Genomic DNA, 16,675 nt, shown 5'->3' with positions numbered 1-16,675 from the left:
AAATTTACATTTTTAAATCTAAATTTAAACACGCGCGGGTCACATGTAAAACCACGCGCCCATTGAATCATTATTTACAACGCCATTTGCATGAATGATGAATAACCATGTCATTACCCGTTTACAATCGGACAAGCAAACAAACAGGACATAGCAGCGTAATGTTTTTTGCAGCGTGTTTTTTGTAAATATCTATGCATATTACTGGACACAGTTAAATAAACTTATATCAAGCTTGAGTAAAACTATTTTTGTTTTCAATCCACAAATCTGCCTTATTGAATTCGCTCTAATCTGAGAAATCGTATTCATGCAATCGGCTTGCATTCGGACTTTTTACAAACATGATATTCAATACACAATGATCATCGTTTATCCATTAAGACAGAAATAAGTTTTATTTTTATTTTTTGCTAGAGCTATCCGTAGACATAATTCGTTTAAAAATTGCTTGTGTTATTAAGTAGTTCTTCTTTGTTATGAAATTAGCGCTCACGTGACCATAAGCGTGCATACGTCATTGGTTAATACTAGTATTGAGGATTCCGTTATGTACATGATTATTTTTCGTATTTTTGATGCTTTTGGCATTTTTGGCACAATTTATTGCGAAATTCAGCATGGGGGAGTTACGCTTTAGAATGTATCTGAATAATACTGATAAATTTTGGTCAGTCGAGATAACCGAAATGTTGTGAGAAATATTAACTCCGGCGGCCTTAAAAACGATAACAGGGTTTTTTGAATGGATTAATGATGACTCTTTGGATATCATTTTATTGGGTCAAATAGATGCAAAAATTGTTATTTGCTCCATTAATAAAAAATCTATCTTCTTTCTCAACATAATAGAATTTTGGTCTATTGAAACCTATGTATGTTTTTCTTGTGGTGTGCTTAATGTAAATAAGTGTGCTCCTTTCATCTGTGCTTGTCATAGAACGTATGCTTAATGTGTAGCCTGCAAAACACTTATTTTAATAAGTGTGCTCCTTCAATCTGGACTTTCATAGGATGTTTTCTGATGGTGTAGTCTGCCATCGTTAGGTTAATTAATGTGCCCCTTCCATCTGAGCTCACAGAGGACGTATTCTAATTGTAGAGCATGCTTATCACCCAAATGTTCTATATAATTATTACTGTGTTTAATCATGTTTAAATTATGTTTAATAGGTAACACTGAACAATGGCTTGTTTCTGTGCCAAAAGTTGACTCTATGAAGACCATTTCGTTGATGTTCAGATTATGGCGAGTTTAGCTGATGTGTTTAAGGAGAAGGAACGGTCGAACTGGCTTAAGGCATGGCTAGCAATAGACATTGCGAAGTCTGGCTTGGAGCACTTAGCTGACAACGAGGCTCAGACTTTTCACCAGCACATTTACAGCCAAGTAACATCTACTCTTAAGTCAAAATCAGCTACTTGCACCAGCTGTAACACAACAAATTTACTACGAAACCAAAAATGTCCAAACCAGATTTGTGATAAAATTTGCCAGGAAATTATCAAGGAACATCGGTACAAAAAATGTTCTTGGAACAATACATCTGCGCCATTATGGCAAACGCACTATTGGGAAATAGCGAAATGTTACATCCAAACAGATGGATATGCTGACAAGATATCGATTCAAGATACAGACTTCAACGGCGTCGTCAGTTTTATGCTGAACTGCACACGCTTTGATAGCAAGTTTTCTTTTCCAATAACAAAGGGAAAGCCAACCTTAAACAAGCCTGCATGCCTCCTGTATAAGGTAAGAACTCCAGTGCCTTCTGACAAAGGTAGTGTATTTTCTACCAAATACTTAAAATATAGTATTTCAGGAGTTATACGCATACATGAATGTACAATGATGTGAAATTGACATATATAACTCTACGTTCAAAGGATCTAACACTTCAAACACGAATTGCACTGAATTGACGGCTAAGAACAGTGTACATAACTTAGCTTTTATGAGCTTTCTTCAAAGGTTTCCTTAAAAATAAAAAAACTGAATAAATTGCGGAGCTATATTTGACGCGCTATTTAATAGTAGAAGTTTAAAGGGGACGTGTTTGTTTTGCATTACACTCGCCCCATTGGTGCAAAAAATGCACCATGTGACATTGAAATTAATAGGCACATGGTGGCTTTTTGCACTAATCGGGCGATATGATATGCAAACGCTTACAAACTAATTGATGTGCATGTTTTCTCAATAGGATAACTGTCACATTTGCAAAATATTTAACATATTAAGATAATGTGTTTCCATACTAGGCTCGTGAAGTCCATAAAGCTGTGCGGCACTCTTCACTAATGGAAGTTACTGATGTCGATCTTCAAGACTATTTCACAACATTGAACAACCTGCTGAAAGATTCAAGCCATCTCAGTCAAGATAACGTTGCCAAAAATGCTGTGGTGAAATTAGCGCAGGTAGTGTATTAGCGTTATTTCTTGTCATTTAACGCCTTGCCTTGATTATTGTAAACGAATAATAGAATAACATATTGTGTCATGTCTTTTCACCATTAGATACTCATATGAAACAGATAAAGCACCATCACTATAACGTTTTGAGCTTATAAGGGCACATACCGTTTATGGAGAGCTTTTGTGGTCACTTTTGTCTGTCATTGTAGTGCGCCGGCAGCATTAACATTGTTAACATTAGTCGCCACATTGAGTGACCAATTTTTTGAAAATTTGACTGAATTGTTAGGGCGGGTTTGAAAAGCGAGCTTGTTGGGGCATTATACAGATTTTATATATCATCAAAAAAAATCCTACGATATGTATTCTCTTGATATCTCGGCGTTACAAGTAATTATACCCATCTGGACGACATGGCTGCTAATGGGTGGGACTGTTTTTTTACATTCTATTATAAACTATGCTCACTATGACACAGAGTTAACAATCTGGTAGTAACACCGTTTACCGAATCTTAAAAAAAATGTTGCAAACACATTTAATCTGGTAATATCCCGGCCAAGTTTGATACATTTTATGGTAGATCAAAAGGTATGGTTGTCGATCGGACAATTTGCTATAATTGTACAATAAATCTTGTCGTGGTGTAATGCATATGGTGTCCGCTTAACGACAGGGGGGGGTCATGAGTTCGATCCCTACTGTGAGCGCGCTCATTAGACAACCTAAGACACCAAGTACTGGTTACAGGCCCAGGAAACGGACTCGAGAGCGTTTCAATAAGCTTGAGGCTTTCGATGAAATCGACCTAAAAGAAATAGGATTGAACTAGCTAAATCTTGCAAAAAAGTCTTACTTTTTGCTAAATCAGCGTGGAACATGAAACCTTCCCCGGAAGGTTGTTCTTATGTCAGCCGAGTTTAAAATGGTCTCTAACAGTTGAAACATATAGCTGACAGGTGATGGGCGATTTTCAGTATATCACAAACGTGAAGTCACTTGAAATCTCTGTCACCGATTCCACTCAATTTAAATTGCAAACATTGTTCGGTCTTAAAACAGTGCAATTATTAATATTTAAACAATGTTCTGATGGATTTGGCGATGTTACGCCTTTTATTATTACCGGTATTTTGGATGAAATAACTCAAGTAGAGATTATAATACATAAACACACCTGCGCGTATAATATAATCCTTGTTTTATTGATTTTCTTAAATGAAAGTCCATCTAGATGTTACACAAATGTTAACTGTATTGAAACTCAATTCAAGATGAGAATACCACCTTGAAGTATATATACAAAAATAATTTAATGAAAATTAGTATTGTATCATTGGCTTCTATATCAAGTTAAGTTTTTAATTGGGAACTAAACCACACAATTATTTATGATTTGCTGTCGTAATCAATTAAATAATTTAATATGGAACTAAACCACACTTTATGAGTTATCATTGCCTTCAATATCAAGTAAAGAACATAATCATTGGCTGTCTGTACCAAGTAAAGTATCTAATGAGAAACAAAAGTGCACTGAAATACACATCCATTTTACTCATTTGTTTCTTCCTTTTACTATCAAGAAAACATGTCATTGATTTAAAATTTAGCTGTTTTTGTGATTAAATATAACTGTTTTTATTTGATGCAACAGTTGGAAAAAGACACATTACTATTGACTACAACAGAGATGATGTGTTTCCTGGATGCTGTTGGAACAACTTTGAAACAACACTTGAAATGTATTGCAAAAGACGTTGTTGACGCATCGGTGAATGACCTTAGAGTAAACACAGCATTGTGCATTGATAACATTAAATATTTTATGAGCAATTGTAAGCAAGAGCTCGCAAAACAGGCAGATATACATAAACAGGATATCGATGAACACGTCGACAGTCAAAAACAAGGCATAGATGATCACACCGGAAGAAACAAACAGGGCATAGATGAACATGTCAAAGGACACAAACAGGGTATGGATAAACACGCCGATATACACAAACAGGGCATGGATAAACACGCCGATAGACACAAACAGGACATGTATGAACACGCCGATAGACACAAACAGGGCATGGATGAACACGCTGATAAACACAAACAGGACATCGATGAACACGCTGGTAGACACAAACAGAACATGGATGAACACGCTGATAGACACAAACAGGGCATAGATGAACACGCCAGTAGACACAAACAGTGCTTAGATGAACAAGCAGAAAAATGCATTAAGGACATCCAAGAACAGTTTGGAAATACAAATTTCACTGAAACAACGTACAAACAGTCCTGTAAAGGTATAACAAACGTTTTATCATTTCATTATACATTTTCGAAACAGCAAACATTTAGCTTTATTCAACATTTGGTTTCAAACAAATCGAATTCTCTTGATCAATTAAATATATTCATACACATGTTGATGTTAAAACCTAAAATAATGTTTTGCTATACATACAAAATACACAAGTATACGCATAGATTTGATAAAAGTAAAATATAACCAGGGCTTTTTTCCTTCTTTTGTCTCTAATAGAATATATTTAAAATGATGCAATATTCCCACATGTCAAGCTTACTTTTGGAAATACCTTTCCATATTTCAGTTTTGTATATAATTATTCCCCCAAAATTGAAGGCCATTCCTTTCCCCAAAATCAAAGAAACACACCCTGATAACAGTATAATCATTATTACACTGATGTGATTCCAATGATCATATGGCCTAAAACAACATATAAATCAACTTATGTATAATGGTATAACTTTCTGATTGCATTCTATGTCAGTGTAAGATAACACTAGCTAATTCATGAAGACGTGTTTCAATTACACGTATCAGTATACACACTTGGTAATAGTCTGCGATTACGATAATTAGTATTTGGCCCCTTATTTAATTGTTAAGTAAATTGATATACATTAGTATAGACCATGTTTTAAACACATTCTACTCAGATTTTAGCATGTCCATTCATTGAATATTCCGAGCTGCATCTGGTAAAAATGTGTTTGTGGTCCTGGTCAACTTTGGATGATTGGGATACAGATAATAAATTGCTGTGCACAGGCTCTGCAAGGAGTAAAATATGTAGTCAACCCAGATCATGATAATATTCAAGATAACTTAGTAATTCTATGTTCGATTTTATGGTAGAGGATATGAGTTTGGGGCTAAAGAAAATAATTTGACATTAATATTCAAAATGTATACGGATCACTACGACTTCGATATAAAAAGGGCCGTTTTTAAACTCGGTTATTCACCAAATAGTCAAAAGTACATGTATACTACTCATCCTTATGTTTGCGTCGGCGTCCTCATGATGTTCTGGTAACAGTTAACGTGGAACTTTTCCATAGCATTGTTTCTACTACAGGTATTATATGGCACTTCACACATGTGATTGCAATCATGGAATTTTAAGATGAGGTATATTTGTACGAACATGAATTAAGTATTGAATTATGCTAAATATAATTCGGAAGAGTCTTTTGTGTTAATGTATGCCAAATATATTATTCAAAATGTTCTAAGGATCACTTTTTATGGTATGTGTAATTTGAAGTTCACCCATAGCTAGATTCAGCCAGCGTCACTCTTCAATGATAAATCAATACATTAAAATAAAATCAAAAACAGTCATTCTAATATCAACACCTGAAAAATAACAATTTAAAATGAACGTTATATAAAATTGAAGATAATGTGAAAACAAAAAGTGATCCTTAGCCAATATTGAGTATTTTCTATTTCATGATTTCAGAAATGCTTGGAGCTTTGACGAAGTATTACAGAAAACGTTTCTGTCATATTAATATCTTCCCATTGGATGACTGGGCTGAGGAAAAGTTACTTGATATTTATATGCCGCTGAATATACAACTTATGGCTAAGGAAAGAGGGTATTTCAAGAAAACTGGTGAACAGATTTTGAAATACAAAAATATTTTCCTATCGGACACCGAACCGAACCAACAGATATTTATTCAAGGGGAAGCAGGTTATGGGAAATCTACTTTTCTTGCAAAATTGGTAATGGACTGGTGTGCTATAACATCAGAACAATCAGCCGAGACGACGCTGCCAATTGACGACAATACCACTAGGTTCAGCTCTAATACACAGATGAGATACTCTAATATCTTTGACGATTTAACGTCTCTGAAAGACTTTGCATATGTCTTCCATGTAACATTAAGGGAATCAGTTGGTCAGTTTGAAATCGAAAAAATGATAAATACACAGATAGTTGACAGTATATTCTCATCTAAAGAAGATCGCGGAAAGGCATACATACTACTTAATGAGATCATGAAACATGAACGTTGCTTGGTATTACTGGATGGTCTAGATGAATGGACCGGTACAGGAGATCATCACAACCTGCCAACACTGGCCGACGTACACAGTCTTTGCGTTTTGTTGATAACTACTCGACCTTGGAAGATGACAGAAGCGAAAATACTTGACTCGCAGATTTGCAAACTGCTGCAACTTGATGGAGTCAACAAAGTGTTTGAGGTGAGCAGAAAAATCCTGGGTTGTAGGAAAGATTTTAAGGGTAGACAAGATTTAGACGAAAAACAATCTGAGTTTGAATCGTATGTACGTAAATTTGGCTTGATAGAGCACTTGTACTCCCCAATGATGTTGTGTTTGATTATACACTCGTGGACCAAAGGAACTGAACTGAAAGGCTCTCTTTGTGAAAAATACAGCCTCTTGCTGGAATGTCTTTTCAAGAAGGCGAATATTGAAACGAGTGAATTTCAAGAGCCGCCTTATCGATGTTTCACAGAGACCCAAAACATACAACCCAATATTGAACACTTGAATAGACTTGCTGAAGCGGCATTTTATTTGTTGTTTTCAGATACACAGGAAAAAGCTCTGGTATTCACCATTACGGAACTAAAGAAATTCAATTTAGGTCAACTTGATCAAGAGAACTTTGCACTGAAGTCCGGTATTTTATCAGTGACGCGCAAGGCATCTGCATTTAGATCCTCTTCATCATTTTCATTTATTCATAAGAGCATTCAGGAATTCTTGGCTGCTCATCATATTGCATGCAATACCAATGTGATTGATGACGTCATTTCCGGATACCTCAACCGTCACAAAGATGCATGTCTTGACATATCACAGGTGTTCATCTTCCTCTGCGGACTGAACATGTCGGCTGCAAATAAGCTTTCTGGCATGATGGATGAACTCGATGTTGATTGTTTTCACTTTCAGCTACCAATATTTCGCTTTGGGCTTCAAGACATCATACTAGCAGGATACAGAGAAGCTGTTGCCAATCAGCAAAAGGATATTGTACTCAAACTCAGTTGGTACTATTTTGACTTTGATAACGACATACGAGACCTGCTCAGCATATGGACAAATAACAAGTCCGATGTCCTGTACATGGACATACATGTTCCTGACAGACAGATTTCACAAAAAGAAGGCGAGTCTGCGTCTCATATTGAGTTTGACCTGTCATCGTGCAACAAGTTGAAATCATTGAAACTAAATGGAAAAGGCATTTTGCTTAGTGGTAATTATACATATAATATTGTTTTTATCAAATAGTTTCTTAGTTGTGGCGTTGTGTTTGAGTTTACTCGCATGTTTATATTAATCATATTCTGATAAACATTTGCAGGATTTTACATTAACAAAAGTACTTTAATAGGCAGTTCACATGATAGTAAAAAAAGTAAAAAAGTTAACAACGTATATCCATTATTTCAAACAAATCAGAATACCATATTCCTGTGACGTTGATGATATTCATCAGTTTGGTGCTATCACAGCAGCAACACACTTACTGTTAAAATCTTGAATGGCTACGGTTCGTTGAAATACATTGCCGCCAATTGGCAAGGCAATGTCCTTATAGTAAAACCCTATTACCACTTTAAATGTTATATTTGAAGTCCAATCCTCATGAAACTTGGTCATGACATTTGTTATTATGATATCCGGCCCGAGCCCGTAAATGGTTCCTGTCTGTTGGGGCCGCCCGGGGGGGAATGGTTTTCTTTTTTGCTATAGGCAAACAACACTCTAGAAGACACATGTAAGGTCCAATCATGGGTGTTCGAAAATAATTCTAGTCTGTTTAAAAACAAAGCCGACAGCGGTCGGGGCAGTTTTCCTTTCATAGCTATATGAAAACCTAGTTAACTCTCTTCAAGTCACATTTTATGACTGTCACGAGATGTATTAGTGCAGCTTTAAATTTTTCTACCTGCAGTCTTGTAACACCGATTGATGTTTCTTCTTTCTGAGGATGATAACTACCATTACAGAAGTACTGAATCAGATAGTTATATAATATGTATTGATGTAGTTTTATGAGATGATGATGATTCACAATGATGATGATGATGATGATGATGATTATGATGATGATGATGATGATGGTGGTGGTGGTGGTGGTGGTGGTGGTGATGATGATGATGATGATGATGATGATGATGATGATGATGATGATGATGATGATGATGATGATGATGATGATGATGATGATGATGATGATGACGATGATGATGATGATGACGATGATGATGATGATGATGTTGTTTATCTCGATAAGCTGTTTGTAAACCAAAGCGAAATCGAAAGTATGGTGCCCTAGATTGAACGATGATTTAAGGTCACCCATTTAAGTATTAAAGGATCTATATTTTTAACGAGAATGTATTTCTCATTTGTATTTAAAATGCCCTTGATAAATTCAATATTCGCATTTAAATTTGTATAACGATGAATTATGAGTACATTCCCGAATCTTAATAAAGTATCACATCGCAACCCGAAAATCCGAAATAAACATTTGTTAAAGCAACAAACATATACATTATTAATAATTAATGCCTGCAAGTATTGCTGCTTCCGTATTCATTAGAAATATATTAATATTAAACTTTAAATAATACAATATAAACTGTATATAGAATAAATACCTCTCTTTACTTCTGTGTTCTCAATCTGTGCCTGCACACGTGGAATGGAAAGTATGGTTATAAAGGGTTTACTAGGGTATTTCCATAAGCGTATTCGGTAGTCATTACTTGTAAAATAAGTATTGAATTGGTTTGTGTTATTTATACCAAGCAATTTAAGACCAAAAATTCCATATCTTAAGATTTCAAAACAGGATTTTTCCCATTTTAAGGAGTGTTCGCGCTAATCTTTGCGAATAGTATGGTACTGGTACTTTTCAAAATTGGGACAAAAAATCGCTGTGATTTTGTGTTGTATTATGATGATTGCTTGAGAAACATGGCTTACAACCCAGCTGTGTAATGATATTGAATTAATCTTTTTAAATATTGCAATTACTTCAGATAAGTATCTGTATTTTAAAAAATAACATTGTTTTAAACCAAGTAAAACATGAAGAATTGTTTAAGATTAATATTATTTGAACTTTCATCCAATATACATTTTGTATATAATTAACTCTAATTTGAATTTCTTAATTTTATCAATAATTAATTCACGTGTGGCTCACTGACCATTGTTTAAACAATCTTTTTATTTGCAGGATATGTAACCAGCTACCAGCTAACTAATTTATCCTCCATAAATTAATCTTAGGTTATTATATAAACATATGTAATTTGTGTCGAGAATTAATTTCAATTATCAAAAGTTTAACATAATAATGCGCATAGGAATGAACTATTTATGTTATATACTATTCTAGTAGTCATACATGTAGTGTGAGTTCAATCGTCATGAAATCTAGTCAGAACATATTTCCTAATTAGTTCTTTACTTAGTTGCCAACTGGGTTATTTGAGGTGAAAAACTAGTTCACCGGGTTAAATTTAAGAAAACTATTGTAAACACTCAAGAAGTCCACATTTTAAGATCATATCTGCATGAAGCTTTGTAAGAATATTTGATCGAATGATATCTTGCCTTCGAAAAACACTGTCCTAGAGGGCAGGGCGGTCGTTATTATACATCAACTGTCTATTAGTCATTTTTAGTGGTTTCGCCCCCGCGTCCCAGGTGAGCACCTCAAGGCCCATGGCATTCTTATATTTTGTTCAAATACCGTACATATACAGTCTGATTCTATGATTAGAATACGGGAATAATATAATAATACCTTTTTTGCAGGGAAATGGTTCCAAATCAGGACCCTGACAAGGTCAAAGTATTAATACCATGAATACTTATCAACACTAGCAGCGATTTACAATAACTAAAACATAATCTGCATGAGCAAACAATGTCCCTATCATCACGTTTGACCGTACATCAGAAAACGATTCTATGTTTTTACCAAACACTGGTAAATAAAATAATGTGCTCATGTGTGTTGTTCATTTTCGGAATTTTCGGAATCGGTGTTGCTTGACAATTATGAAATACGTGCAATAACTGATAAAATCTTTAAAGTACTTTAGTTTTTATCCGATGATACATATGCATTACGTTAATAGGATAACTTGATTATACACTTATATTTGAAAGCATATCATGACAAGTAGGTTATGCACAATAAATATATATCTTACTAAAGTGTTAATATAAATTACAATAATATTTAAAACATTCGAATATAACATTGATATTTGTATTAAATATATGAAACCAAACTATACAAAGTTAATACGATATTGAAATATATTGGGTTTTGTCTGAACATTCATTAATTTAAATGTATTAATTCTTATCAAATTAAACAAATGTCATCAAATGTAACCACATTACTTTTTTAGTATGTAAGTATTTTAAGTACCTTGTTCTGTGAATTCAGTTATTTTTTTCAGAATTTGCAAGTACGTCAACGGCAGAATATCTGGTCGGGATTGTTCTAAAAAGTGCAGATCAATTCCTGTGTGCAGATCCTCCTCCATTACTGCCCTCTATAGAAATCATTATATTGTGCAATGTCACATGTTCCTATACCTGTCTACGCTGTCTATTCTGCACGCTGCTGACTCTTGATCACGCGTTGATGTTTTACCTGCAATCGATCTATATTAAATGTGCTGAGGCAGCAAAAAGAGAAATAAGGGCAATTTTACAAAAATATGTAAACAATTCCTCCATCGTAGAAACCGAAAATGCCAATCCCTATCTGTTAAAGGCTCTGCATGGTCTGAATGTCAAAAGTCTGAGTCTGAGTATTATGCAGGGAGGTTGGAACGTGGATCATGAAGAATCGCTGTCGCAGTCACTGTCATCGCTCACACAGCTGGAAACGCTTAGTATTCGAGTGGGGTATGACAGTCCCGGACTGTGGAAGGCTCTGCATGGTCTGAATATCAAGAGTCTGAGTCTGAGTAATTGGTGGGGAAGTTTGAACGTGGATCATGAAGAATCGCTGTCGCAGTCACTATCATCGCTCACACAGCTGGAAACGCTTAGTATTCGAGTGGGGTATTACAGTCCCGGATTGTGGAAGACTCTGCATGGTCTGAATATCAATAGTCTGAGTCTGAGTGGTACGTGGAGAGGTTTGAACGTGGATCATGACGAGTGGCTGTCGAAGTCACAAGCATCACTCACAAAACTGGAAAAAGTTACACTGTATGTGAAGACATATAAACAGATATATAAACCTCAAACCTTGAAGTATTTAAATATATATTGTGATGGTTTTCTTCCATCCAAAGTTCTTGAACTGGTGGACACACTGCCTACATGTACTCAGAAAGTTGGAAGTAATCTGAAATTGCGTTGTTCTTTAGAGATCTTAATAGTCAAAAACATCCCACTTGAGGAATACACTGTCATCCAACAGGAACTACAGACGCGGAAGAATTTTACTGTGAAGAGATTCAAAATATATGACAGGAAACTTGAAACCATTTTTTTTATACAAAGCGAATAATTCAACGTTTTGTCTTAGTTAACCATGACTAGAATCGTGCTTAGCCGTTTCACTCATGTTTATCAACTATGTATTTAGGAATTGTATATAGTGTATAGTTGAATCTTCATCAGGTTAGTTTGTTGTCGTTTTTTACAAAAATAAGGCGTGGTATTGATAAATCTGTTTCACTGCAACACAGCTTCACTATTGAAGCAAATCCACTTTTTATTTTCGATTTTGCCTCTGTTTTGAATAAATATGACGAGCGTATTGAGAGTATTGATAAGGTTTTGGGCAACAAGCTGCACAGATCTAATATCTGAAATCATAGTAATTATTTTTAAGAATTGGTATTGTAAAATTATTCATTTTATCTTTTGACGGGTGTATTTGCTCAATGTGGCGAACACGAGAGTTCTGGTTTTGGAAACGATAATTGTAAATTGAAGCAGGTTTTCGCATTGTGAGATAATACAAAATAAAAAATTAATGTGTGTGCCTCGCAGAATCATTACAGATGCCTGAACACGATTGTAATGTTTTGACAAACAAAATGCACTCAACTTAAACATACTGTAAAACAACAGTAGTGAAAACATGCACGGTGTATTTTATTTAATTAGAAAAATTCGCATGATATACCTTTACCGTATGTATATATTAGCTCTTACAATGTTCATGCCCTTATCGCATGGCGTACTTGTTCTATATATTTCATTTTAATATGTTCTACCTAATGAACCAAAGTATAAATAATAAGTTCTATGCACAAATAACTCCAGAAACATTATCATGAGAGTAAATCGTGTAACGATCCTAAGTCAGTAAATCAACAACCTCAACAATACACGATACACGACAATACACAGCATATATGAATTTCGCTTTAAGAAAACGGGGCTTTAAGCACGTGCGTCAAGTGTCGTCTCAGGGTAGCCTGTGCAGTACGTGCGTAAAGTGTCGTCTCAGGATAGCCTGTGCAGGCTTATCAAGGACGACACTTTCCCTTTTGACAGAATTTTCTTTTAGAAGAAACTTCATTATTTTTTTTCATAAAAGTACGTAGTGTCGTCCCTGATAAGCATGTGTCGACTTTACTCTACAATACTAAAGGTATATTCATTTAGCCCCGTTTTCCAGAACGAGATCACGAAATATAAAATAGGCAAATACAACTTCTGTTGAAAAAAGCGAAATTTCCAATGTAAATAAGTTTGTTCAGTTAGCAAGTAAGTAGTACATGTTTTAACACTTAAAAGAAGCAGGTTATCGAACTGTGAGAACTGTGAGATAATACAAAATAAAAAATGCATCTGTGTGCCCTAACAGAATGAAAACAGATGCCCGAAATCGATTGTAGTGTTTTGACAGACAAAATGAACTCCACCTGAACAGAATGTAAAACTACAGTATTGACAAAATGCATAGTGTAGTTTATTTAAGTACAAAGCACATGCTATAATTACGTATACCTTTACCGTATTTATATATTAACTCTAACAATATTCACGCCACTAATCAGCAAATGTGATGTATCATTCATAAGTAAATTAATCCACCGCCTGAACAATGCAAGACAGTACACAGCACATAATAGTCGCGCTCTAGGAAAACGGGGCTTTTATTTATATAGTTATAAAGTATGATATAGTAAAAATTATTACAATAATTCACAATTCTTCTTTTCCGTGAGATATTTATCTAATACCAATCTGGTATTATATATAAATTGATATTTTGTTACAATTTATACCAATACAAAATTAATTTTGAGTTTTGTATCGTGCCTCTTGTGAGCTTAGAACTCGCGCCTACAAAAATTGCCTACTTCAATAAGCATATAACGGCACTACGATGCACATGCGTACTGCGGTCCTTCATGTACATTTCAATCATAATGAATTTGCTACAGCTTCTAATTTTACCAGGCCTACGAAAATAATTCTCAATTATAACTTTTCTTATGTAAATAAAACCAACAATATTAATTTGTGTCCTTACAACCACGATACATAATTCTTACTTATCCGTTTAACAATTCATAGTAACAGAACATATTTTACCGTATTTATCGTCATAATGCCTATTAAATTTTTAACGAGGCTGTTGTCGGAGAAAACCCAAGCTATTGTCATAGCCAGCTCGTCGTCCGGTGTCCGCCGTCCGACGTCTGCCGTCCGCCTTCTGCCGTCCGCCGTCCGCTGTAGGCGTTGTGTTAAAACCTTAACATTTGCCATTAGTTTTTAAATATTGAATATAGCAACTTGATATTTGGCATGCATGTGTATCTCATGGAGCTGCACATTTTTAGTGGTAAAATTTCAAGGTTTACATCATCCTTCAAGGTCTAGGGTCGAAAAAAAAACAAAGTCAAGGGAATTAATAAGCTTTAAATAGACATAGTTATCTGACCTGTCCATGAATATATTTTTGTTAAATAAATCAAAGCGGCGCAGTAGGCGGCATGGTGTTTCTGACAAACACCTTGTGGTAAAAGGTAAAGATCAATGTCATCCTTTACGGTCTACGGTAAAAAATACAAATTTAAGGGAAGTAATAAGCTTTAAAGGGAGATAATTAATCAATATTTAACATAGCCTCTTTTATATATTTGGCATGCATGTATATCTCATGGAGCTGCACATTTTGAGTGGTGAATCTACAGTCACGGTAGTGGCTATTAATTATTTGCTACTAAAAATAGACATTTGTTATTTTCAAGTGAAGTAATTTATATGATTCTTAATCTCATATTATATATTTCCTTACCAAGAATTGACGTTCTTTTCACAGTTACTGTACGGATTTTTTATGGAGATTATTTATAGCTCAAATGGTTGATTTGTCAAAGATTTTTTTAAAGGTATAATTATATTTTCTTTGATGTTTTTTATTTATTGATTTATGAAAAAGAAGAAAAAAACACAAAAAACTCTGGATTTGATCTCTTTAAAACCACAGGCCTTGGTTGTCAGTGATATCTGACATGGACTTAATTGACTGTGAGACCCTCCCTCCCATTTCCCCCCCCCTTTCTGGTTGGATTGGACAAAATTCAAGGGAAGTTAAAAGCTTTAAAGGGAGAAGATTTCTTTACCTGCCAAATGATAAATATAAATTTTATTTCAAAGCGGCGCAGAAGGGGGCATTGTGTTTCTGACAAACACATCTTTTTTTGGGTCACTAGGTTAAAGGTCAAGGTCACTGTGACCTCTAAAAAAAATCTTGTCCTGACAAGCTTTCGCAGCCGAGCGTGGCACCCGTTATGCGGTGCTCTTGTTTTAAAGGCTACCAACGTAGTGTTCGGCTGAAGCTATGGTGCAATAAACACAGTCTTCTATAGCTTTGAGGTCAAGTAAGCTAGAAATAAGAACATATTCGAGGGCTGACGAGGGGCATGAAAGGCAATCAATATTAGCAAAAAGGCAAGAACTAGAAAAAGATCAATCTCCGCGCAGAGTTGACGTTCCTTGCTCTCACAGAAAATCTCTTCCATTACAAGAAAATCTTATCATTTTTTTACTTTTTGAAAATAGTGTATAATTTAAGGTTCTTAACGAAAAAAAGAACTAACGTAAACAAGCAAAAATAACAACAATACAATTATAGTACCACGTGGCAAGGCTATCATCACGCGGTGGTTATGAAGGTAGGGATTTGATCAAGCTAAGCTGGTTCCCGTCAAGTCTCTGCGCGGAAGTTGGATAACTATATATTGTAAAATCATTTATATTCGTCGGCATGACATTTCGTGAGACATTTTTTTAAATACTTTTTTTGTGGATTTTCAATTCGTGGATTTCTTACTTTTCAAAAATAGTTGTCAATTTGAGTTGTCCGATGTGTTTATGTTAAATTCTTAGATCGCCTAACCCAAAAATCATCGAAAATTAATATCACACACATATGTATGACTTAACCGTAATGCAATACTGGATCCGTTTTTATACATTTTTTCCATACATTCTCTTCAACATTAAATCCGATAATTTTCGTACTTGAATTGCATTGCAACCAGTCCAAGATTACCCATACGGAAGAGTAGGGAACTGCCCAAGAGCCCCGCAACTTTTAGGTGCCCCATGAGACCGTTACGAAAGCTTTTGTCCTTACTAACTAAGCCGTATCTAATGACTTGACTAAGCAAATTCATTTATATCAATGATATGTTCAGATTTAAGGCTTGACACTGTTTAACCGAGTGACAATAATTATTTTTTTTGAAAACCCTTATTGTTTTGCTTGAGATTTCGTTTTCAAAATGTTCACTAGGTTGCTCAAACTGGAGCAGAATGTTGGATTTATGTTTTATAATAACAGTTTATATTAATAAAAGGACATTGTCACATTTTATGTCTTGCCAGCCTTGGTATTGTGTTGCTAATTTAAAATGTTTAAATCGACCG

General features: G+C 34.9%; 1 protein-coding gene across 2 annotated transcripts in view; it reads left to right on the top strand.

The window, feature by feature from the left end:
* Window positions 1-16,675, top strand: part of LOC127841291 (uncharacterized) — a 462,698-nt gene that overhangs the window by 139,978 nt on the left and 306,045 nt on the right. Inside the window, exons 2-5 of one of the 2 annotated variants that reach the window (XM_052370012.1) lie at window positions 1,174-1,756; window positions 2,266-2,424; window positions 4,079-4,727; window positions 6,198-6,955. In XM_052370012.1, coding sequence (XP_052225972.1) covers window positions 1,247-1,756; window positions 2,266-2,424; window positions 4,079-4,727; window positions 6,198-6,955 — 2,076 coding nt within the window. In that variant the 5' untranslated portion in view covers window positions 1,174-1,246. Of the gene's footprint in view, window positions 1-1,173; window positions 1,757-2,265; window positions 2,425-4,078; window positions 4,728-6,197; window positions 7,365-16,675 lie in introns of both variants that reach the window. The other variant, XM_052370013.1, reaches the window with a different exon arrangement.

Source organism: Dreissena polymorpha, chromosome 8 (assembly GCF_020536995.1).
Source record: "Dreissena polymorpha isolate Duluth1 chromosome 8, UMN_Dpol_1.0, whole genome shotgun sequence".
NCBI lineage: Eukaryota > Metazoa > Mollusca > Bivalvia > Myida > Dreissenidae > Dreissena > Dreissena polymorpha.
The sequence above is the reverse complement of the archived record's forward strand: the minus strand, read 5'-3'. Positions and strand labels throughout refer to the sequence as shown.